This window comes from Bradysia coprophila, unplaced genomic scaffold (assembly GCF_014529535.1).
Source record: "Bradysia coprophila strain Holo2 unplaced genomic scaffold, BU_Bcop_v1 contig_313, whole genome shotgun sequence".
Taxonomy (NCBI): domain Eukaryota; kingdom Metazoa; phylum Arthropoda; class Insecta; order Diptera; family Sciaridae; genus Bradysia; species Bradysia coprophila.
The window spans coordinates 509,576-535,318 of NW_023503572.1; the positions used below are offsets into that span (position 1 = coordinate 509,576).

Consider the following 25,743-nt stretch of genomic DNA (forward strand, 5'->3'; position numbering starts at 1 on the left):
CTAAGAAAATATTTTTGCCAAATGATAACACTTTTCCGTTCTCAAAAGTCCAAGAAAACATTTTGTCGAAATGAGAACACTTTTCCGTTCTCAAAATTGAAAGAAAATATTTTCTCGAAATGAGAACTCTTTTCCGTTCTCAAAATTGGAAGAAAATATTTTCTCGAAATGAGAACACTTTTCCGTTCTCAAAATTCGAATAAAATATTTTCTCGAAATGAGACCACTTTTCCGTTCTCAAAATTGGAAGAAAATATTTTCTCGAAATGAGAACACTTTTCCGTTCTCAAAATTAAAAGAAAATATTTTCTCGAATTGAGAACTCTTTTCCGTTCTCAAAATTGGAAGAAAATATTTTCTCGAAATGAGAACACTTTTCCGTTCTCAAAATTCGAATAAAATATTTTCTCGAAATGAGAACACTTTTCCGTTCTCAAAATTAAAAGAAAATATTTTCTCGAATTGAGAACTCTTTTCCGTTCTCAAAATTGGAAGAAAATATTTTTTCCAAATGAGAACACTCTTTCGTTCTCAAAAGTCCAAGAATTTTTTTTGTCGAAATGAGAACACTTTTCCGTTCTCAAAAGTCTAAGAAAATATTTTTGCCAAATGAGAACACTCTTCCGTTCTCAAAAGTCCAAGAATTTTTTTTGTCGAAATGAGAACACTTTTCCGTTCTCAAAAGTCTAAGAAAATATTTTTGCCAAATGATAACACTTTTCCGTTCTCAAAAGTCCAAGAAAACATTTTGTCGAAATGAGAACACTTTTCCGTTCTCAAAAGTCTAAGAAAATATTTTTGCCAAATGAGAACACTCTTCCGTTCTCAAAAGTCCAAGAATTTTTTTTGTCGAAATGAGAACACTTTTCCGTTCTCAAAAGTCTAAGAAAATATTTTTGCCAAATGATAACACTTTTCCGTTCTCAAAAGTCCAAGAAAACATTTTGTCGAAATGAGAACACTTTTCCGTTCTCAAAATTGAAAGAAAATATTTTCTCGAAATGAGAACTCTTTTCCGTTCTCAAAATTGGAAGAAAATATTTTCTCGAAATGAGAACACTTTTCCGTTCTCAAAATTCGAATAAAATATTTTCTCGAAATGAGACCACTTTTCCGTTCTCAAAATTGGAAGAAAATATTTTCTCGAAATGAGAACACTTTTCCGTTCTCAAAATTAAAAGAAAATATTTTCTCGAATTGAGAACTCTTTTCCGTTCTCAAAATTGGAAGAAAATATTTTCTCGAAATGAGAACACTTTTCCGTTCTCAAAATTCGAATAAAATATTTTCTCGAAATGAGAACACTTTTCCGTTCTCAAAATTAAAAGAAAATATTTTCTCGAATTGAGAACTCTTTTCCGTTCTCAAAATTGGAAGAAAATATTTTTTCCAAATGAGAACACTCTTTCGTTCTCAAAAGTCCAAGAAATTTTTTTGTCGAAATGAGAACACTTTTCCGTTCTCAAAAGTCTAAGAAAATATTTTTGCCAAATGAGAACACTCTTCCGTTCTCAAAAGTCCAAGAATTTTTTTTGTCGAAATGAGAACACTTTTCCGTTCTCAAAAGTCTAAGAAAATATTTTTGCCAAATGATAACACTTTTCCGTTCTCAAAAGTCCAAGAAAACATTTTGTCGAAATGAGAACACTTTTCCGTTCTCAAAAGTCTAAGAAAATATTTTTGCCAAATGAGAACACTCTTCCGTTCTCAAAAGTCCAAGAATTTTTTTTGTCGAAATGAGAACACTTTTCCGTTCTCAAAAGTCTAAGAAAATATTTTTGCCAAATGATAACACTTTTCCGTTCTCAAAAGTCCAAGAAAACATTTTGTCGAAATGAGAACACTTTTCCGTTCTCAAAATTGAAAGAAAATATTTTCTCGAAATGAGAACTCTTTTCCGTTCTCAAAATTGGAAGAAAATATTTTCTCGAAATGAGAACACTTTTCCGTTCTCAAAATTCGAATAAAATATTTTCTCGAAATGAGACCACTTTTCCGTTCTCAAAATTGGAAGAAAATATTTTCTCGAAATGAGAACACTTTTCCGTTCTCAAAATTCGAATAAAATATTTTCTCGAAATGAGAACACTTTTCCGTTCTCAAAATTGAAAGAAAATATTTTCTCGAAATGAGAACACTTTTCCGTTCTCAAAATTAAAAGAAAATATTTTCTCGAATTGAGAACTCTTTTCCGTTCTCAAAATTAGAAGAAAATATTTTCTCGAAATGAGAACACTTTTCCGTTCTCAAAATTCGAATAAAATATTTTCTCGAAATGAGAACACTTTTCCGTTCTCAAAATTGGAAGAAAATATTTTCTCGAAATGAGAACACTTTTCCGTTCTCAAAATTGGAAGAAAATATTTTCTCGAAATGAGAACACTTTTCCGTTCTCAAAATTCGAATAAAATATTTTCTCGAAATGAGACCACTTTTCCGTTCTCAAAATTGGAAGAAAATATTTTCTCGAAATGAGAACACTTTTCCGTTCTCAAAATTGGAAGAAAATATTTTCTCGAAATGAGAACACTTTTCCGTTCTCAAAATTCGAATAAAATATTTTCTCGAAATGAGACCACTTTTCCGTTCTCAAAATTGGAAGAAAATATTTTCTCGAAATGAGAACACTTTTCCGTTCTCAAAATTCGAATAAAATATTTTCTCGAAATGAGACCACTTTTCCGTTCTCAAAATTGGAAGAAAATATTTTCTCGAAATGAGAACACTTTTCCGTTCTCAAAATTTGAATATTTTTTTTTTTAAATGAGACTACTCGGTCAGTCTCGGAAAGTATTAGATCCGAGACCACTCGGACAGCCTCATCACGTCTAACAAATGAAAGTCTAAAAAGACTACTCATTCATCCTCAAACATTCTCGAAAAGTAGTCGAAACGAGACCACTCGGTCAGTCTCGGAAAGTGTAAGGAAAAATTATTCGAAAAGAGACCACTTGTCCAGTCTCGGAAAGTATTAAATCCGAGACCACTCGGACAGTCTCATCACGCCTAACAAATAAATGTAAAAAAAGACTACTCATTCATTCTCAAACATTCTCGAAAAGTAGTCGAAACGAGACCACTCAGCTTCTCTCGTTCATTCTTATTCATTTACATAAAATAAATTAAAATTGAGACTTCTCGCAAACTGAAAAAGTCAATGAGACCGAAATGAGACCCTTGAGACTACGTATTTTTCGGTCTCACTGAGACTGAAATTTTTACCCGGGATCCAATCAATGGAATGGAAAAACTCATACACGTTCGGCTGGGTGTCTCTCACAGAGAGTTGGTAAAAATTGTCATCAATAGTAATAAATTAACATACCAATAAAGGTGTCAAAACATGGTTTCCTGTTTCCATGTTTAAAAAAAAATCTATCGTACGTCTGACGACTGCCAAAAATTATAGAATGTAATGTGGATTGGATTTATTTAAAATTCTCGATAGTGGCTGGGTTATGATTGTTAAAGCGAATTTCTTAATTAAAGGTAACGAATGAAATGAGATGAAGGAGAGAAACAATGAATAAAAGACGAGTTGTGGAGAGAAGAGACTATTGAAACGATCTCGTACGGGTCATATGATTATTTATTGTTCTTCGAAAAACTTGGAGGGTGTTGGAAGAGGGTCATACAGTTGCTTGGAATGACTACGTTCTCTCTTCATAAGAGAGGATCTGTTCTCCGTTTACAATCCAACTTGTTCTATATGCTATATGCACGAATGTGGGACAAGTTGGACGATAAACATTGCTTGATGAATTCCTATCTTTCTCTGACTGTATAAAACTACGACCATATGTTATGTATATCATCGTGCGTTTCGATACGATTTCAACGAGCCATATATTAAGAAAATCGATCCACTGTAGCCGGAGACAACTCAATCCGAATATTCCTTAGTTTCATGCAAATTTTTCCATTTGGCAATCTCAAAATGTTTCACCTGACTCTGTACATGTAGATGTGTTTGTAGAACATCTGTTTACGAAAGAATGTGCGCAAGTTTGGTAATATAAAACATATACCAAAATGAAACTGAATTGAAGTACTTGATATGAAAATTGAATGGAAAGTTAAGGGGTAACCCGTACTAATGTAGTGTACGCAAGATAGCTAGTTGCACATAAAAGCCATTGTAATCATGCCGGCACGTCAGACATGACAAAAAAGGAATCTAATGGATCTTTTGTATGACCTCCATTCCTGAGGTCACATGATGAAGAATAGATTTTCTCGTTTTTTTTTTTCGCTCCATACTGCTCCCAGAGCGAGAATTTTAGAGCTTTGATGTATTTCTCAGTTTCTTGACACCATCTTCCCATTGTGGGAATTGAAGGATATTCAAGGATTTTTCAAGTTTTTTTGCGTTCCCTTCTCGACTTTTGGGATGATCAAGTTAGCGGCAGGTTGGTTCCATGATCCATTATCTTCCCAGAGCGAGAGCTGAAGGACTTTTAGGCTTCTGAGGGTTTTTTTTGGTTCTCTACTGGTCTTTTGGGATTATTGAGTGGTGGTGTGTTGGTTCCTAAACTTCCAAGGTAACGTACGTTCACGGTATGGTAAAGAAATGAATGGCGCGGGATAAGGTGTTCACTAAAAAAGGTATTTAATTTCTTTCTCTCTTCGTGAGTAAAGCTAGGAGTCGAAACCCCTATTTTTAAATGACAAGCCTCTTCGTTCTACGAGATTCAACTGGTTCAAACATAAGGACATTAGCATATCGATGATGAAGTCAAAAGCTTCCAAAAGAACTGATGTCAGCAAAAAACCTTTAAAGGATGAAGGTGACGCAGGTCCTTGTGTCTTTGCATGCAAAATAGCTCACCGTATTCACCGCGGTTTCATTTACATTTATAACGCCTATTTTGCCGTAGATATACTTGAAAGACCTTAAAACACTTAGATGGACATAGCTAATGAAGGACCTATTCATGCCCACAATCAATGACCATAGGCAAATGCCCTTACTGTGTGTTTCGAATTCCACGGCATCTCAATAATTTCAATTTTTTTCACAGAGTTGGGGTTAGGATTCTATGAATGATGGTGAAGCTGTCAGTGTTCGGATTTACAGTAACTCTGGCTTGATCTATTAGGCAAGTCAATCCATTTCCATTGCTCCAATCTTTACCGACGCTTCATTACCAACGTTTGGTGATAAAAAACGGTTAACGCCGCTCACTGAGGTCGTTATCGCAAAATTTTATACTGAAATGCAGTTAGAGTTACTGATAGCCGCCATTTTCTTTTTGCGATACGGCCTTAGTGAAAAAATGGCGATCGGCGTAATCTCCTCATATACAACCTTGATTCTAGCATGGAGAAAATACGATTTTCCTTAATATTTTGATCATATATTTTCAATTGCAGCAAATTTCGCCGGAAATAGGTTAAATATATTGAATGCTACTTAATTATTAGTCATTTGGTCCGTTTTAGTTACAAATTAATTTCTCCATACAAATTCAGCCGTTTATCACAGACGGAACACTTAAAATTTCGATAAAAATACAATGGAAATGGATTGACCTGTCTTATATTGAATATACCGAGTGAAGATACATTTAATGATCATCACGCCATAGCGCGCAGGTATTTAAAATTTTGATCTTATGCACGATGTAAATTCAATCACATTGCTGCTCAAACGACTTCGAAATTGAATTGCCATTCCACTTGACAAGAGTCATATCAATGAGCATTCTAGTACATTCATGTTCCGGCTCTCTCTCCGTTTCTCGCATTTCTCTCATTCGTTGATGCAAATGTCAAAAATGTTGAAATGTCAAAAATAAAATTTTTATTTTCACTCAGTAGTTACGAGTGTAGTTGAAATGGCTTTGCATTGCTGCTGTTAATCCAATAAATTTAATTTTATTTTCCAATAAAAATGTGTTGTCAAATAGTTAAATGAAACGCTAATCGAACTGCGGATAGCACTTGTGCCATGTACGAATTTCATTGATTGAAAGATTCGGATTGTGTTCGTTTAAACAAAAGATATTTTGGGTGAAGCGCAGAGCCATACAAAATCTTACTAATAATCATCGGTGCGGAGTGTGTGATAAAAAACGAAAGAAAGAAAATTGTGTGGAACATTAATCGCATAACATCTCACATGATATGGGGTACAACATTGATTGGATTTTCCCAAGGTTGAGGCATCCGTCAAACTTTTGGCATCTGGCTAGTACGGTCACAATTGCAGCTGTTGGTCTATTTAGTAAAATTGTAACAGGTAAACGTTTCGTTGACTACTATTGACAGATTCCAAGGCGAAAATTTTAATTCAATTTTCTGCACACACAAAAAATTGTTCGCACAATTACCGCACCGTTTGCAGTTTTAATATCGAACCACACATTGAATCGCATTCCCATTAATCGACTTTATTTTTTGCTAGCGTCTGCTCAAAATTATATAAAACGTGCGAGGGCATTGAGTTCTGTCTTTTAAAATAGCAAACGAAACAGCATTGGCCACGATAATTTTCAATATGTGGATTCCGTAGGTAACGCTACACACTCATACTCATTTTTGTCGGTCTAATATATTTTGGGCGATTTTTCACGGCAATATTTTTCTATATTTATAACCGAACGTGTCCTACGAAATTAGCCCCATTTCGATATTTTTATAATATTTATTATGAGCCACAGCCAGCGACACGTTGCTCTTTGTTTACTATTTTCATGATGCACGCAGTTTTTTCAACGATTCGATTGTTATCAGCACTAAAATGTCATCGATTTAATACATATACTGTTCATTATATCGACTACACCTGTGTATTCATGTGTACCACGTGCATCTCATGGATTAATACAAATTTATACAAATAATATGTGTACTTAGAAGGTGTGTTAGAGTTCGACTCTATGTACCAAATTTAACATTTTCATTGAATCGTCTCGAAATTCAATTCAGATGCTTTTCATTTCTTGTATACACAAACGCATAGTTCTAGAATGTACCCATAGTTTGAGGTACTCATTTAGACCCGTACGAAGTACTATGGTCTTATACGTTTACCACAGAGTTTGTAACACGTTGAGTTCGACTCCCATACAAAAAATTGTGTGCATAGAGAGCGTCATCGCATTCCCTTCGATCACGATGGGATTTTCGGATTCAGCAAAATGTTGTGATACCAGAAACTCTAATTCACCCGAGACACCAAAAATCTATATAATTTCAAGCAGAGAAATGATCAGTTGGCACTCCTGTGGAGAGATAGAGTGAACATGTAGTGACAGATGATAAATATGAGAGAGAGTGCAACCAATTTTGCATGCAATTCTCTCGCATTATCTCCTATCGGTGCCATCTGTCATTCAAATATTCTATTTCGCCGCTGGCGTACATAGGCTTCTTCCAAGGTGAAATTAAATGTCAAACTGTCATCCATAACCTCACCACTATTAATGCAATTGTCAAAATAACAAAGAAAAATAAGTTGTGGTTATGGTTCTATGGATGTCATCGGTTCGTGTTCGGCTCAATCGTTCGATGGAAGAAACCTATGCCAACTGAGCCAGTCTCTGTTCGGGTGAGTTTGCTCGTCATTATCTGTTTATTGAAATCTTAAGCTCTACAATGAAGTGCACTTGTGCGCTTAGGCTCCAGGCTTAAGTCTACCTGAACCTGACCTTTAACCTGATTCTAAAAAAGTTGGTTAACAGGCAATCTGATCTATTTAGCCTTTAATCAGCACATTTAATATTCGACACAAGTTTCCCCGTTCATAGATTCCGTAGCACCTCCATCAGTGTTGGATACATGCATTCAAAATGTTTATTTAATCAGACAAATTAGGTAAATAGGTTTGAAAAACTCAATCAAAAACCCTTATAATAGTAAAAAGTGGCGCAAGTCCCTGTGTATTACTTCCAAAACAACGAAAAATATCGTACAACAATTGAGCAATTCCGATAACAAAAACAGTTTAAAATGATATCGTGTAGATGACGCATACTGCGACTGTACGCAAAAATCGTAGGAAGAAAAATTTCACTAAAAAAATGTTACCAATTCGACAGAACAGTATTTGTTGTAATGCTTCCACAACCCTATTGCGTCCGTAATTCGTGGACTTGCAGAAATTGTTCATCTTATGAATTGTGCGCAGCGCATTTTCGAAAACTGGTACGACGTACCTTTCAAATAAAATAAAATTGGCAACAATCACTTGGCACTCACTTTTAAAAGGAATCTGAGGAGCCAGCCTACCACCACCACAATAGTACCGAAAGTCAGAATTCAGCATAGAACCCAAAAAAATCTGAAGAATTCATTAAAATCCAGAAGCTCTAGAACTAGGAAGATGGTGGACCACGTGGGGTGGTGGATTTTTAGGAACCAGGATACTACAACATTAATGATCCCAAGTGTCCAGAAGGGAATCCAAGAAAACTTGGAAATCTTTCAAAATCCTAACGTTCAAGAACTGGGAATATTGTGGACCATGTGGGGTGCTATTTTTTCATTGTCATAAATGGCTTCCAGTACTTCGTGCGGGACGAAAACGTTTGCGTCACATGTTATTTTTTTACCTTCACCCACTCCCTTCGTTGACCACCCAGACCCTCACTTCCTCACGCTATTCACATATATTTTTTGTCGAAGGGTGCACTTCCATTGACAAAAATGATCCCCACAACTTCCTTTAAAACATATCAAATGTTCCATATCCACACCTTGTTCTACCATAAAGGTGGTCTTACATGGGGCTTATATGGTAACTTCAAGGAGCCCTAGCTCCAAAACAAGCACGGCTATCCCCAATTTTTTTCTAGAATGTCTTAGAATGACGACCAGAACGTGGGACATTAAAAAACGGACGGACGGAGGAACGTTGAAAATACTTAAATCGACCGATTTGTATAGAAATTGAGCTTCTTGAAAGATTTAGCTCGGCCAAATCATCACCGATTATTAACATGTGACAGCTCGCAGAACTCGTACGGACGCCCAGATAATGATAATTTTGAGTTCTTCAGACTACGACAAAACCGTTTCTTTCTGTGAAATTTTTAATTGTCCCTGGACTTGCGTCACGTCTGCTATGCTAACGCGCGGGTATGAACAATTTTATTGAAATTCCAATTCAAAAACTTTCTTCAATGGTGGGAAACAAACAAAGCACTTGACTCGATTAGCGAATATAATATCGTTTCAAGTTCACAATGACCACTCGAACAATAATATTTCATTCAGTTCACACTTGTAGAGAGGCATGGCAATGAACTGTGCTGTATGGGTTTTCGTTAATATTTTACAATTTACGTTTAATAATCTTATTCAAACATGTGTGTCGCATTGGTATCACACACGTACACACGTTCTGTAGTAAATAAATAAATTACAATCTCTGTGTCAAGTGATAATTTTGTGTGTTATTTTATAAAATGCGTCATATTTTAAACTGCTAATGTAAATATGGAGCACGTTATCGACAAATTGTGACAGTTTAAAGGACATCTCTCGATAGATTACTTTGTTTTACATTTTTTTTGAAGCGATATTTTATAGCTGCACTTTACCAGGTGGCGTTGATAAGATTGTGTTCGAACCGAGTTGCTTCATATCTTTGAGTGGCTATTTATAATTCATTCAAGAAGTTGATATCAGTTAACAGATAGCATAAGTTGTAGGCGGACTTAAATTTATGATGGAGTCTTAGGAACCAACTACTACCTCAACAATCCCAAAAGTACAAAATTTTCCAAAAAAAAATCTCGCAAATCCTTTAAATCCGTGCTAATTATAGAATTGGGAAGATGGTAGACCATAAGGGTACTGGAATTTTGGAAATATTCTCGAAATTCTAGAAGGGAAAATTCATTTGAATTCTACAAGTTCTCAGATGGCTGATCAATTATCAGTGATCATGTGGGGTTGTGGAATTATGTTAACCAACCCAGTGCTACCTCAATAATATCCAAGGTCCAGAAGAACCAGAAGTTAACAAATCAGAATCAGAATCCCTACAAATTCCTTGAACTCTGGGAAGATGATACACCATATGGGGTGCTACAATGTTGAGAACCATGCTACCACCTCATTATTACCAAAATCTCAGAAGGGAACCAAAAAAATCTAAGAAATCATTCAAAATTTGAAAGTTCTAGAACTAGGAAGACGGTGTACCATGGGAAGCGGTGTAACTTTGGGAACCAACATTACACCTTAATAATTTCAAAAGCAGAAAAAATCGTATGAAAATCGGGCGAATCAGTCAGCGCGAAAAAGGATTTTTAAAATCGGTTGACATCATTTGCTCGGTTGACCAACAGACAAACATTTTTTGCGGATTCACTATCTGTAACTATAGGGAAAAGTCCTTGACGGTGGTGGACCGTATGGAGTGATGGAATTGCATGAACCAACCTAAATATTCCCAAACGTCCAGAAGAGAGCGCAAAATATAGAAAAAAGTCTTCAAAATCCTGGAATTCTGCAAGTGGAAGCGGTGAGAGTGGGAACCTTTTTTCGCCATTTTTTCCCTCCTTTGGCCTCAGGAATGTAGTTTCTGCAAAAAATGATGATGGTAGTGCGACAGACTGGATATTTTTACAGGGGCTTAGAAGGTCTAAATATCATACGGTGACAGATTTATATTCTTGTTTGCCTATGCTGAGCAAGTAACTTACTTGCTACCCGAATCGGAATCGCAACCGTCTAACTAAACCGATGGATGAATTCTCCACATCGGTGAACTCACGAATTTTGTTTTATCACTTCTCATTACTCACATTTTGTCCATTAAATTTTCAGGAAAGGTGGGAACGAAAGGTAAGGTTAGCCGGATTGTGGTGACACAAATTACGTTAACACTAAATATTCGTTTCTCTGTGTTGCGGTGGTGGTTATTTGTATCGTCTACATTCCCACGGTTCGTGTTCTGAACTGTTCGTCCCGGTTGCTAATCATATTTTGTGCTAAACATACACCGTTTGCATTTTAAATTTTCTTATTCTGATTGTGACAATCAACCTAGGTACGTTCCAAAAATGTAAAGCTTTTTTCAACTAACAAGTGATTACTTGAGTGATTTGTAGAAATGTTACCTAGATGGCGTTCCTTTGACACTCGTCGACGCAACGCCATCTAGGTGTCATTTATCTGGGCTTAAGGCGATCTGATTTAGGTTAATCTTTCATGAAGTGGTATTGACATGAAGACACATTTCAGATTTACAGGGTAAACCTCAGCACTGTAATTTTTAAACATGGCTGTGTATCCATGTAAATTTGCGTGAAATTCACATCTGTTCCAGAGCTGAGACATTGTTTTCTTGTTGTTGATGCCATTCTGCTATGTCACTTTCATCTCTATAGAAACTTTGTCCCTCATCGGGATTAAATCCGAGAAGACCCGTGCGCTACCATTCAAGTTACCCGTCCCTTTGCCAAATGGCAAATAAGTTTACTACCTCAGTTTAAGAAATACATTCCGTCTAAGCTCGGTTTGCGTGACTGCTGTCAAACTAAACAAAGAAAACATTGAACACGTATAAAGCTGGAATCGCACTACCTTCATGTAGAAAATAGTTCATCAGCTTACATGATACTTAAACAAAAGCCCGATAAATCTATTCAATTGTTCCTTTGTTTACTTTGTCACAGAACTGTTGAGAATTCTTTTATTTTAGCACCTTTGTCCTATGTATGTGGCTTATCCCTAATCTAACTCTACGTCTCATTCGATATCGATACAAAGAAAATCTAACATTTTTTTCCTGTTTATCTACTTCCAGTTTGGCTCAATAAAACAAAAGTATACAATGGACACATTCTACGTAATGCGCTCGATAACAAACCAGCTGCCATACCGATATTAACGGTATCAAATCATCACTCGTGTTTCGATGATCCGGGTATTTGGGGTAAGCATTTCTGTTATGTCTGTCTTTATGGAATATATGAACGAACGATCGTAGACCGATGCCCCACGTCACTTTGAGTCGCTCATTAGGCCACGGTTTGAAACCTATGCCATAATATTACATTACCCGATGTGACATAGCTTCTACGACTTTTTGATTTAGGTTCTTGAAGCGCCCTAATGACAGTATACCGCTGAAGTCCTTGAACAAATGTTTTTTTTTTTGAATCTGATAATATAATGTTATGGCATGGGTTTCAAAGTCAAAGTGACGTGGGGCACCAGTATATCACAAAGAGTTTTGCAAATGAATTGGGCAAGAGATGTCGTAGATGGACTTTAAGGGCGGCTGAACCTACTAACTGTTGCTTCAGAGGGATTATTTTGAAAAACAGTCTTCCGAAATCGGACGCATTTTCCAGAGGGTATTTCTCTTATGTGCCTAGTCAGGTATTGCACTCCAGGAGCAAAAATCACTTTTAAAAAAATTCTTCGTTGCTTGTGTGCTTGAGGCGATCGAAAGCCAGTAACATGCACTTTTTTATGGTAGTTTCTCCATGTACACGAAAGGTATGTGGTCGTTTGGGATGTCATTAGAAACAGGGTAAGGTCTGGATCGGGTGCGGGTTAACCTGTTACAATTCAGTTTGACACGAATCCGATTTCACACCGAACAAGTTCTGAACATGAAACTTTCGATTTTCGATTCCGAACCGGACCGGAACCTGAATTAGCTCAACCAGAACCTGGAGATTTCTTTCGGGTTTGACCCGAACCACACCTGAACCTGACATTTTCGAAATGAAACAGGTCGGGTTCCGGTAACCAGAAATCGCAAATTTTCACGAAAAATTTCGGGTAATCTGAACTTGACCCTAAACCACCCTGAAAATTGCTGGTTCAGGCCAGGTTCTGAACACAAGCAGGGTCTTGCTAGATTAAAAATTACTCTATAGTGAGATATGGTCAGTTTCTTTGAAATTCTGGTGGTTTTACTGTATTGGAAAATCAATAAAAACATCAAATATGCATGGGTAATGCACGGAATTGCTCAAGTAGTGGACGCGAATCAATTTTACACTTCAAATGTGCATTCATCGTGTTACTACCCTTCCTTGGTTGGGGTCATTTGAAGGCTTAGAACAGTAGTGATCAGGGAAATCAGTTCTTCAATGTTTATGTTGGGTTTCTTTCAAGTGTCCAAAACTTGGTTTAGATGAATTTTGGCAGTTACCTTACTAATGATTCCCCTAGATCATGTACCTTTTCTGCACATGAAGCCGTAAGAAAAATGTATGTTGATGGGTCCAATACCTTAATAGACACATACAAAAAATCCTAGTGTCTCCGTGTCTTTGCGTAGCTTGATTACGTGTAAGACCCTCTCAATTAACACCTCTACCTTCGCAGTTTCGAATGCCCGACATCTACGCGACCTCTTTTTCGCGTGTGGAAGTTCACGCAATCCGCGGTATCCTGGATACCGGGAAGTTTTCAGAAAAATTCTTTAGATACCGGGAAATCGAAAAAATTGAGAAAAAGATGTGGAGAAAAATCAAATTTACGATTTTAGATACCGGGAAATTTGACTCAGATACCGGGAAGAAAACCAAATTTCCACACGCGCTTTTTTTTGTAGAACTCTTTGTTGACGATCGCGACGATTTTATTGTCTCCTATGCACAAATGTGGTCTGATTTTATGTTGCAATTTTAGGCTATCTTCCATTTAGTATAGTTTGCAATCACAACCGAATTAGATGGGCATTAGCAGCACATGATATTTGCTTTACGAATAAATATCATTCCCTGTTTTTTATGGCTGGTAATTGACATGTTTGAACTGAAGATCCGAAAATTGTTTAATTAATTTCTGTTGCATCTCATGAAACACAGGCAAATGCATACCGGTAATACGCGGTGCTGGCGTCTATCAAGCGGCCGTCGACTTTTGTATAGAAAAATTAGCGCAAGGTGACTGGGTTCACATTTTTCCCGAAGGACGAGTCAACATGACCAAAGAACAACTTAGATTTAAATGGGGCATTGGTAGAATCATCTACGAATCGCCTGTATTGCCGATCATCGTACCCATTTGGCACGAAGGTATGGACACCGTACTGCCAAACTATCCGCCATACATACTACAATTAAGGAAAAAAGTTACCATAAACATTGGACAACCGATCGATTTGAAAGATTTGGTGGCAAAGCTGAAGGAGAAACAGATGCCGGAGGCAGAAGCTCGTAAAGTGATAACTGACCGAATACAAGAGGAAATGATGGTGAGTTTTTGGTGGATGCCGTTTAGTGCGCTCGATATTTGGAATTTCGTACGAATTAGATGAAACGTTCGTTATTTTATGCGGAAAAGGCTTAAAATTACGGTCGAGATGTTCATAGTTACGCTCTGAACGGTAAAAATTGTGTCTCGAAAAATTTGTATTACACTCGGTACGTCTTTACGTACGAGACAGACGAAACGGTCTAAAACTTTCGTAATCACGTTCGGAACGTTCTTAATTATGCTAGAAACATTGGTAATTATGCTCGGAATGTCGAAACGTTAGTAATTATGCTCGCAACGTCGAAACGTTGGTAATTACACTTGAAAGGATTGAAGTTAGTCTGAAAAAGGTTGTAGTTGCTCTTGGAGCGTTGTAATTACGCCATCGAGTGCTCGTAATTACGATAGGAACAGTCTACATTTTTCTTGGCACGTTCGTCATTACGAAAGTAATCGTCAAAACGGTCCAAAGCGTTCGTTATTACGTTTGATTTTTACGTTTGGAACGTTGTTATTTATACTCGAATCGTTGAAACGTATTGATTACGATCGAAGCGGTCGAAATAGTCGCAAAAAGTTCATAAGTACATTGGAACCATGGGCAATTACCATCGGAACGTTGGAAATTACCCTTGAAACGTTAGTTATTGCACTCGGAATGTTGGTAATTGGGATTTTTAAAAAAATTCATAATTACGAAAGGAACGGTCGAAATTACGCTCTACACGTTTGTGATTAAATATGGAACCGTCATAACGGTACTTACCATCGGATAATTGGTAATTGTGCTCGGAACGTCGAAACGTTGTTAATTACGCTCGAAAGGGTTGAAGTTAGTCTCGTAAAGTTCGTAGTTACTATTAGAACGTTGGTAATTACGCTCGGATCGTTGGAAATTTTGCTCGAGATGTTCGTAGTTACTATCGGAACATTCGAAATTACGAACGAAAAGGTCCAAGACATTAAAAATTACGTTCGGAACGTTGGTAATTTTAGCTAGACTAAGTCGGAAAGTTGGAAATTGCATTCAGAACGGTTGAAAAGAGTCTCAAAAAGTTCATAATTACGCAGAGAACGTTGGTAATTACGCTCTAGATGGTCGTAATTATGGTCGAAACTTACAGAAATTCGAATATTGAGCGAACTTAATGGTGCCTATTGCGTTCATTTCTTTGATTCGCGTGATTCTAACAATTTTTTCCCCTTATTTACAGATATTGAGACAGAAAACGGAGTATTTGCATGTGGAAAGCCGTTAAACTAGATAAAATTCGTAACTTTTTTTACATCCTCTGATCGTCTTTTTATTAAAAGAAGAAAAAAAAACTTTATGTCCGCTGTAAATGCTTTATTACAGTTACGAATCTAATAATCTTTGTAAATTCAGCTACCTTTGCTACCAAAGCTAACCCTATGAACTGCCATTTCCGTATAAAATAAAACCGCATCGCATTCATCGCGTAAAATGTCGTAGACTACTCACTCCTCACTGCTTCTATTTTCGTTATTTCGAACGCGGTCACGTTGAAGATTTTAAGTATCAACCACGGGGTAGAATGTGTGATAGATCTAACTTCTGTCGAAATGTCCCGTCAATGTGAACTGATACAAGAAGTGCGAAAATTAGATTTACGAAAAATGCTAGCGAGTACATTGTTTCGGTTTTCGGGCTTCAGACGCTTCATAAGCAAAAATTGAAAAAAAAAAGGATTTCATTCAAAGAATGTCTTGTGAAGTTTGTCTGTTCTTTTCCCACTCCCCACAATTGGACGTTATTTTTGAATAAAGTAAAGAGATTGTACCAACCGATTTTGTTACTTTTTTAAAAGAGTACGTTCAGATCATTTTCATTTCCTCCCCCTTTCATTGTTTTTATCCTTAATAGTAGACATACGTCCTGTTTCAATTCAGGTTGACCCGAACCTAAACTAAAATTTCAGTTGAGATTTCGGGTTCAGCCCGAACCGGACCCAAACCTTAATCAGTTCGGCCGATCTCAATTTTTACTTTCCGGCTGACCCCGAAATTTTTACGCCAGAAATCACAAATTTTTCACGAAAAATTTCAGTTTACTCGAACCCGACCTGACCAGTCCTGAAAATTGCAGTTTCAGGTCAAGCCCGAAAGTAAAAGTTCAGGTTCAAGCTCGTGGTTCGGGTTCGCGTTGAGCCCGACATTGAAAATTTGAGTTTAAAGATCGTATCGAATCTGAATTCTTAATTCAGGTTCGGATCAAAATCAGGTTCGGATCAAAATCAGGTTCGGATCAAAATCAGGTTCGGATCAAAATCAGGTTCGGATCAAAATCAGGTTCGGGTTCCAATCAGACTAACCCGATCTGCTCAGAGTATTATACAAGAATAAACGACATGTTCAGTGAGGCGAAGAAGTTGCCAGTCATAAGGAAACGGTTGTGTTCTGTCCAATTAAGATGCAATTTCTGCATAAAATTCCCTATTTTTATTCGGACGTCTAATTTCGCTGGTCGATCAACGATCAACCCAGGATCCGTAGCTTCGGCGGGGTCATATGACAGGATCCGTCCCACTTAGTAGGCTTTCATTTCTTGTAAGTTTTCCAATAGAAAAGTTTTTATTTTATCTTGTAAGCACAGACGTCATACCTTGAATTTTTCTCCTTCTCTTTTTGTTTACTGTTCAGAGATTTGGGAACTTCGTAACTTGGTATTTACTTTGTGTTTTAATTTATTGTTAGCTCAACAGAAGCCAAAATTAAATGTGTGAAGAATATGATGCTCTTGAAGGACATATGGGCATATACCTCCATCCGACGTTTTACAATTAAATACAAACAAACAAAAATGTTTTGCGTCATTTTCTAGGTAGGATTTTTATTTAATTTTGTAAATGTTTTTAATTAAACAAATTTTAGTAAGCAATCTATGTGAATTGTTGTTGGAATAAATGTTCATTGTCTTAATTTAAACTAGAAAAAACATAATGTAAATGAGTCAGAATAAAAGAAAATTTAAAGGAAATCAAATGGAAAACATTTACGTATTAATAGATAGGATGGTACCGCAGTATTAAATCTTAAGAGTCACTTTGCGAAAACTTCGACCAATTGAAATTTCATAATTTCATAATGGATTCCGACTCAGACGGATCGAACGACAATGTTTGTCCGCTTTGCTACAGGGATTTTGAGACATTAACCGGACTCAAACAACATTGGTCGAAATAACACACTTTTAGAAGCTCGGCGGTAAATGTTCTGATAAGTTGTAGAAATGGTAAGGAATTTCCCATTCTCAGACTAAAAAGTGACGCATCGACGTTTCTTATATTTTTGAGCAGTAGGAGGTCCACTCCTTCCATTCGGAGTCAGTCAACATTGAGTTGCCATTTGTCGATGCCCATACACCCTCACTTTTCGATGCTTCCGCAGAATTATGGACAAGACAACTAGCTCTGTAGAACTGCAAGAACTAGAGGAATTATTGGCATCTACTAAGACTTCACAGTCATCGTCTTCGCTAATACATTATCAAAATTGTACGAGCGAGTCAACAGTCTGAAGTGCTTTGTCTGCAATGTCTATGCGTTTCTTTAGCAATTCCATTTTATCTTCCGTAACACCACTCTTCCTGCCTCCCTTCAGCAGAAAATGTTGCATGAACAGACGAATGCTCTCTTTGAATGCCTTCAATTTGACGCTGGGTGAAATACGGTGAAAGACCTTGGGAAAAAGCATCAGATAATCAATTTTATCGTTCGTCAAGTGACAATGCAAAGTACAAACCTGTTTGCAGGTGTCTTCATGATTCAGCAATAGCCCCAGAACTGTTTGACGGACGAGACGCAACGTTGGTTTATCCAATTCGGCGAAGTCAACCACCTTCAGAACGGATAATGGCTGTCCGCCGTGCTCGATCAGATAGATCAAAAATTGGGCCAGATTTTTGATTTGAATGTTCGAGTGAGAGTTGATGTCTTTGATGCGATCCCAAACAGCAAATTGTATCGCCAGCTGTTCAATGATTTTACAAAAGGAATTAAAATCATAACCGAGCTGATGATCACTCAATGCCCACACCAACCTGATATTTTCGGTCAACATCGCAAAACTTTTGCGGCAGAACGGCTTAGTAAGGATTGAAAGTCTTCTCCGACAAACAACAATGAATAATCACTGTAACAATGACCCGATGGTCCTTAATCGCCAGTTGATGTAGCTTTTCGAACGCTTCAATGTAGTCCTGAAATGGAATTCCGTCTCGTTAATTGATATCATGAAACTCATCAGTCAAAGAATCAACTCACTTCAGCCGTCATTAGCACACAGAATACGTTCCGCCTATCATCCGTGTTCATTCTTTGCTTCTTCGCCAGTTCCAACATCTGTTCACTGAATTTCATTTGCTCCTTCTTACCAGACTTTACCGTCTTTGCGACCCCAATGTCGTCCATATTGCCCGACCATGCCGATCCGACAACCCACCATTTATCACGCTGATCGGCTTTCAACAGATCGTCCAACGTAATGTTCAGCGATGTCACATATTTTCCGTTGACCAGCAACGTTTTGAGGATCTTCCGTAGATGTTCAGCCAACGATGGATCGTATTGGGGAATTTTGTTCACGTTATTGTTCTTAACAACCAACAGCACGTCCAGCATGTACTTTAAACGGGCGCTGAGAAAATGGAAAGGAGGTCAGTTGAATGCAGAAGATCGGGTTGTAAGCGGTGTGGGAGTAGCACAACCCTAAATGGGTGGTGCCGCTTCAACATTCGAAAGTCCTTACTTGTTCTTCAATTCATCGGATGCTTCATTCGTTTTCGTCTGTAGTGTTGCTATCAATTCTTTCAACGCGATCGGATCGTCTTTGCGTAACGCAAAACCTATTGACTTCAAAGTGAGCAGCACACATTCGACGGACTTCTCGCATAACTCAAACGTCAATTTTTGCAGAATTTCGAAGATAAGGCCGTGATGGAAAAGCTGGAAGAAGTTTATGTATTAGAGCTGCTGTTCCACAGGCAACAGAATAGTTCAGACTCACTTTGAATGTGTACATGTGACAAATTATGAATATAACGTTGTCCAGTTGCTTGTCTTCGACGTCGTACCCATGCAGATTGGGTAACATGCTATTGAACTTCTCGATTGTAAATTGTAGGAAGTGTGCCCCTGGGGAATTACAATTGTTTTTTAGATGAACTAAGTTCGTCGGTAGAGAGATGTTGTACACTCACCAGTTTCACTGCCAACGTTTCCATGTAATGCAGCTATTAACAGCATGTGCTCAAGACAAGGGGGTAATCACTAGTAAATCAGTAAATCAAGTAAATCACTGTAAATCACAAAAAAAAATTTAAAAATTTTTGAAAAATTTTTAATTGTCACTGGATTACATTTCGAAGTATCGTGGCCGTAAACATATAGGATAAATTTCATGAACTAATACAAATTGAAGTAAATAGATTCAAATTTAGTAGAAACTTCATTTTTGATTTATTTACTTTATTTTTGAAAACCAAAATTCTTTATATACTTACAAAACTTTTTTTGAAAACAAAAATATTTTTTGGAAACAAAAACAAATTTTGAAAAGATATGCTAAAAGATATGCAAAAAAAATACCGTTTAAAGGCTATTACTTTTCAATTAAATTAATTTTTTTGTGATTTTATTTTTTAAAAAATCTTTGAAACGATTCGAATAACTTTTTCGACGTTTCCAGGAATTCCCAATTTCCAATTGTATCCCTGAAATCGGTCAAATTTACGTTTAAAATGTTTGTCCATTTATTTGCCTGGGTTTGCGGAAGATAATAAAAGTTCCAGCTCGAACATTCTGTGTAACTGGTTGAAAAGTTTTTTTTACAAAAAGAACCAGATTTTAATTAATTTAATTGAAAAATTCATATCAAATTCGACTTTAATTCGGCAGGTTCGACCACCGGTTCGGTACATTTTTGGTATTGTCGGTAATGAGATGTGAAATTTATTACCGGTATTACACAGTTTGTATATATGTAATTTCAACCTAACGAAAAACGAAGAAACGTGAAATACCGGTAACTGTCAATTTTAGAAAAGTGAACTTTTTGCACGATCTGTCACATGTCTGTTTCCAGCAATGTTTTGATACTTTTCAGCGGCCGCAAGAGTAAATAAATATTTTCTGTTAAAACGCAAACGATTGAGCACTTCCAAAATGACGATAGAGCTCGAATCCGCTGAGTAAGTGTTCACTGGACTAAAATGAAATTAGAATTTCGAATGGCGTGTGTGTATAATTTATCGATAATTTCATCAATTTTAGCGTTATCCGTCTGATCCAACAATATTTGAAGGAGTCCAATTTGCCAACAATTCAGGTAACATTGGGATACGGTGTTGAAGGCTATTCAGTCATTAGAGTTGCCGGATAAGAAATTAATTTATATGAGCAGGCTGGTCAACCTTTCACACCACCAATGTTGTTTGATGTCTTCGAAAAATATGTTTTATTTCCAAAATGTATACTGGAGCTAATCGAACAACGAGAAATTGGAGCTGCGCCAGATCGCTACTACGACAAACGGATCCAATGATTATGCTAAAGCAACATAAGGCAAAGCGATACATTCACTAAGTTAAAAATATATTTTGATTGCTATTGCTATTGCGGTGACTGATCAAATATTTCCAGAGAACATGCTTCAGAAGTATTCCTTCGATCCACGTAAAGCCTATCCGGAGGGTAGTAGCAAAGAGAATAGACGAAATGTCATAGCACAAGAATTAAGTGGAGAGGTGTCTGCGTATCATCTTCAAGATTGTTGGCGTTGCTCGGTGAGGCATTGAAATGGCAACAGCATCAAGGACTATTACCGCCTGGTACGTACGACTGGTTATGGTGCTGTTGCAAGATCTTAACCGTATTACTTCTGCAATCTGTGACCAAGAGGAGGAAATGTATCCAACGCAACTTGCTCGACAAATTAAATTCGATCAAAATCACACACGGAAGCGGCAAGCTTTTCGCCAGATGGTCAATAGTTGGTCACTGGTAGTGTTGACGGTTTCATTGAATTTTGGAACTTTACCACCTGGAAATGTAATTGTTACAGGACAATTTCATGATGATGGAACAGTCAGTACTGGCCATGTCATTTTCTCGTGATTCCGAAATGCTTACGACAAGCTCTCAGGACGGACAAATCAAAGTTTGGCGTATAATGACTGGACAGTGTTTAAGACGATTTGAAAAGGCACACAGCAAGGGAATCACTTGCTTACAATTCTCACGTGACAACAGTCAGGTTTTATCCGCTTCGTTCGATCATTTGATTCGACTTCATGGACTGAAATCTGGTAAAATGGTAAAGGAGTTTAAAGGACACACATCATACGTTAACGAGTGTGCTTTCACCGCTGATAGTCATAACATTTTAAGGTAAAACTGCAATTTGATATGCACAAACAATCGGTTTTTTTTTCACATAATAATTTTGTACACAGTGGTTCATCGAATAGAATGGTTAAAATTTGGTCATTGAAAACAACCGAATGCACAGCAACTTTCAAAACATTAGGAAACGATCTGGCGGTCAACGCAGTATTATTTCTCCCGAAAAAACCAGAACATTTTATCGTATATGCAATCGTTCAAACACTGTTGTCATCATGAACATGCAAAGCCAGGTAATGTCGCACTCAGACATTTATTTCAATCAACCAAAATCGTCGGATAATAAGAATTCGATCGATTGCAGATTGTCAAATCATTTTTATCCGGTAAGCGTGAAGGCGGTGCGTTTATATGTGCTACATTATCGCCTCGAGGTGAATTCATTTACTGTGCTGGCGAGGATATGGTGCTGTACTGCTTTTCGATATCGTCCGGTAAATTGGAACGAACATTGAACGTTCATGAGAAAGACGTCATTGGATTGACTCATCATCCGCATCAGAATTTGTTGGCCAGTTACAGCAAAGACGGTTTGCTGAAAATGTGGAAGCCATAGATAGTAAACGATTGGCATACCGACGGTGTTCCACTATTCACTTTGCTTGTATGTGTTGTAAAAGCAATTACAACGGACGTACCAATAAATGGTTTTGAATGGAATTGAATCCGAATTTTTACCGTTGAACCAATTAAGCAATAGACGAAAAGCAGAAGAGCTCGAAAGAGACGACGCCAGTCTTTAATCAAATAACAGTACATTAACATGAGATGAAGAACTAGTTGGTGAGTGCAACAAACATATTAAACAAAAAAGAACACCTCCTGATTTGTGAAGCAGTGCGACTTAATTCACAAACATAAACCAAACCGCGTGGTTCTTTTAAAAAGATACCACACATACTGTATGATACAAACAAAACTGTAAATTTTTATACACCACCACGCGTTAGTGAAACTATTTCACCCGTATAAACAAGTATGTATACACAATCAGCTGTTTTGTTTGTATGAGTGGGGGCCAGCTAAAAAACACCTGAAATAAATTCATGTTTAAATTTAACTTACGTCCACTGTAGGTGTACGTCATTCCGTGAAAGAAACGAGCCGTCAGAACAGTCGGAGCGTTCGCTGCGACTGAGCCCCGTACGAACCCGTACATCTATTGTGTACGTGACCCTAGTTCGTCGGTCGCCCTACTCTTACCCTAAGCCTGCTGTGACCGTAAACGTCGTTAAAGTAAAATTCTTATGAAATGTGCACGTCTTAAAAATTGCGCATAGCGCAATTACGAAGCCCCGTACGACGTTCTTTTCAACTCAAACCAAACTTAAAAATGTTTGCAACAATTTATATTAACCTATATTTACCTATAAATAAACATTTTACTAATAAATATGCTAGTATATAGCTCAAAAGAACTATCTACACAGTTATATAGCTCAATATAGCTGTATATATTTATATATACATGCTTGAAACACCCCACACACATAACCAATCACTTCCCTGATCACTGATCAGTAACTTTGTAAGTATCATTTTCACCGATTTCTATTGTTTTTACAAAAATCCAAAATGGCGGCCGGCGGTCATTTTGTTAGGAGGTGGAAAGTAAAACGGCTGCTTTACATTCGATAATACCTTTCAAACAAACAAAAAATCATGAAATTCGGTCAAAGTTTACTCGAGATATTAACCAAAAACACAACGTTCACTGTACGGCCGAGTAGCCACATATAAGCTCACTCCGAGAGACCTAGCTCACGCTTCGGTAAACCGAATTTCATAAACTTTTTTTTTCCCCTGATTGGTACGGTCAATACCTATCTAATAAAGCAACATCGATCTCAATACGTTCAAATTTGGCCAACCTACAAGCAAAAACGGCTTGCCGCCCTGTACCCAGTTCACACCAAGGGGTCTAACTCACGAGTCGGTCATCCAGTTTCCATAAACTTTTTTTTTGTCGATCGGTATTGTAAATACCTTTTATTTGACGTATCACTCACAAGTGTAGCCTTTAAATGTCCAGAGATATCTTCGGAAAACGTTAAATCACTTATGGGGCCCCAGCTCGGGAGGGGTCGCACATCTTCGAACTTAGCCTCACTATTTTGACTATCTTTCAAGGGAAAAAAAAAATTTTGAAATCGGATTTGATTTACTCAAGATATCGACGTGACGGACAGACAGACAAAATTTTTATTGCGGATTCGTCATCTATGAACATAGGCAAACACTTTGCCCTTACCGTCTGCTTCGAATTCCATCAATTACACACGGCATCGTAATCCTATAAGCCCCTTTGTACTTCGTACGGGGCTAAAAATGTAATCCGAGCGCCAACTAGTATATTGTCTGCTAACTGATTAAAGATTGTTTAAAGGTATAATAGGCCTGTATGCGCCAGTATTCTTTGTTAGCAATCGTCTTTTTCGCCAATTTTTACCCTAACCGCAAGACCATTTCTCCACTGAAAAATATATCGGTGCGAGATTCTACTCGTTCATGTCCTTTAATTTTTCCTCCGTTTCAAAAATCCTCTCAAAACTCTCAAAGGAATTTGAATTTGCACGATTATAAAAAAGGTGCATCGAAGTTACACGCTGGAAAAAATAGTTGCAAATCGAGTGGTTTGCCCGTCGGTAATTTTTTCTATTTCTGAATTTGTATATCTCTCTGAGAATCGAGTTCGCACCTCTGCAGCAATTTTTCATTTTAAATTACATGTCCGAAAGCACACTACATACCATAACACCTTACTCATATTATCCTACGATGGTCAGCTGCCAATTCGTAACGTTAAAAATATCGAATGTCGTAATTTTAGGGATCACATTACTTGGACAAATTGTGTTTTTGGTAGCGATTTAAACTTGACTTGACGATGACAAAAGAATTGGCCTTCGTTTTTTCTTCTTTTTCTTAAACAAAAATCGAAAAATTCATCTTTTAGTGTAAGTGTCTCGCCCCTCTGTAACAGTTTTAAAACTAACGTAACATTGGCAATGTTGTCACCGCAGAGGGAGATAGTAATCAACACTAATTTTACTCCTGACCGAGGGGGAAACAACTATTGTGATTTTTCTTGGTTTTTTTGGCGTGTCGTACCTTTTTAAGGATTTTTCGTCATTTTATTATAAAAGTATACAAAAAATCAAGAAAGCCCCAAAAAAATCAAGAAGAGTCAACAAAATGAAAAAGTTGATTTTTTTGATTTTTCCGTTGTTGTTACTTCCTCGCTTTTGACTTAAAGTGTTGCGTTAGCGAATGTTGTCTAAATTGTCGTTATAAAGACCGAAGTAATTGCTAAACGTATAGCTTTGCTACAAAGGAGAGAAAGCTAGACCGAGATTACCGATTTATTTTTGTCATCATAATCGATACCAGAAATGACTCCCACCTTAAACGACCCAAGATGAAAGAAAAACGCTGATCAAATTGAGAAATTAGTTTTGGATTTAATATTCTTATAGAAATGCGTTCATGAAGCTTAGTACATTAAAATATGGAAAAAAAGTCATTTTTGTGCTTGAAGACTGAATGTCGACGGATTTCGACACGCATTCTACGATCGAAAAGTTCCATTTTTCTCAGAGAGAGATATTTGCGGCCAAGAAAGTACTTTCTCGGTTGCTCTCTCCGGCCGAAAATGGATTTTCATATATATTTTATGCAATTCAGTGATGATATTTACAACTTACGCAGCCTGTGTGCAATGTTATATGAACGTATTTTATCGCACTAGTGCGATAAAGGATTTGCAAGGGACTTTATCGCGCTAGTGCGATAAAAGCCACGTGTTGCTGACATCACACTACCAATATTTTCGATATTTATTCGTTTTCTTCATTGCATAAAACGTTGTATGCCACACGAATCGTATTCTGGTATATTATCGCACACGACGTCTTGCCAACATCGGCTTCGCCTCGGATTGGCAATCTGACATCTAGTGCGATAATATACCTTCATACGATTCTTGTTACATAAATAACTATTTCCGGCCGCGATCAAGTGTGCATGCTTTGTTGTTGAAATGGCTGTAGAGTGATTTCTATGTTAATGATGTTGTGGCTCCGCCTCGTTAGGACAAGCTTACGACTAGTACCGAAAAATTCAACTTTTCATCACTCGTAGATAGATA

At 37.2% G+C, this 25,743-nt stretch overlaps 2 protein-coding genes, 1 long non-coding RNA gene and 1 pseudogene across 3 annotated transcripts; 2 read left to right on the forward strand and 2 right to left on the reverse strand.

Annotated features, from left to right (window-relative positions):
* Positions 1-5,263: 5,263 nt before the first annotated feature.
* Positions 5,264-16,518, reverse strand: LOC119079256. The gene is made up of 3 exons (XR_005088145.1): positions 16,509-16,518; positions 10,322-10,324; positions 5,264-5,315 (listed from the first exon to the last, which is right to left on the reverse strand). It is a non-coding gene; the product is annotated as an uncharacterized LOC119079256 (long non-coding RNA).
* LOC119079254 (tafazzin homolog) lies at positions 5,796-15,506 on the forward strand. The gene is made up of 5 exons (XM_037187035.1): positions 5,796-6,241; positions 11,762-11,890; positions 13,606-13,713; positions 13,785-14,173; positions 15,390-15,506. The coding sequence occupies exons 1-5, from the start codon at positions 6,127-6,129 to the stop codon at positions 15,432-15,434; spliced, it is 786 nt and encodes a 261-aa protein (XP_037042930.1). The 5' UTR covers positions 5,796-6,126; the 3' UTR covers positions 15,435-15,506.
* A 1,134-nt stretch (positions 16,519-17,652) lies between the features above and the next one.
* Positions 17,653-19,439, reverse strand: LOC119079251 (nucleolar MIF4G domain-containing protein 1 homolog). The gene is given in 7 exon segments (XM_037187033.1): positions 17,653-17,874; positions 17,938-18,165; positions 18,236-18,394; positions 18,459-18,831; positions 18,943-19,139; positions 19,201-19,328; positions 19,394-19,439. Coding segments are annotated over 7 exon segments (1,323 nt in total). The 3' UTR covers positions 17,653-17,682.
* Positions 19,440-20,260: 821 nt separating this feature from the next.
* Positions 20,261-22,261, forward strand: LOC119079246 (annotated as a pseudogene).
* Positions 22,262-25,743: the final 3,482 nt, after the last annotated feature.

Excerpts from the sequence above, each read along its gene's own strand:
- LOC119079254 (XM_037187035.1), top strand. The coding sequence starts at position 6,127 with ATGGGGTACAACATTGATTGGATTTTCCCAAGGTTGAGGCATCCGTCA. Across the intron at positions 6,242-11,761 it reads ATTTAGTAAAATTGTAACAG|TTTGGCTCAATAAAACAAAA; the intron begins GTAAACGTTTCG and ends ATCTACTTCCAG. Across the intron at positions 11,891-13,605 it reads CGATGATCCGGGTATTTGGG|GCTATCTTCCATTTAGTATA; the intron begins GTAAGCATTTCT and ends TTGCAATTTTAG.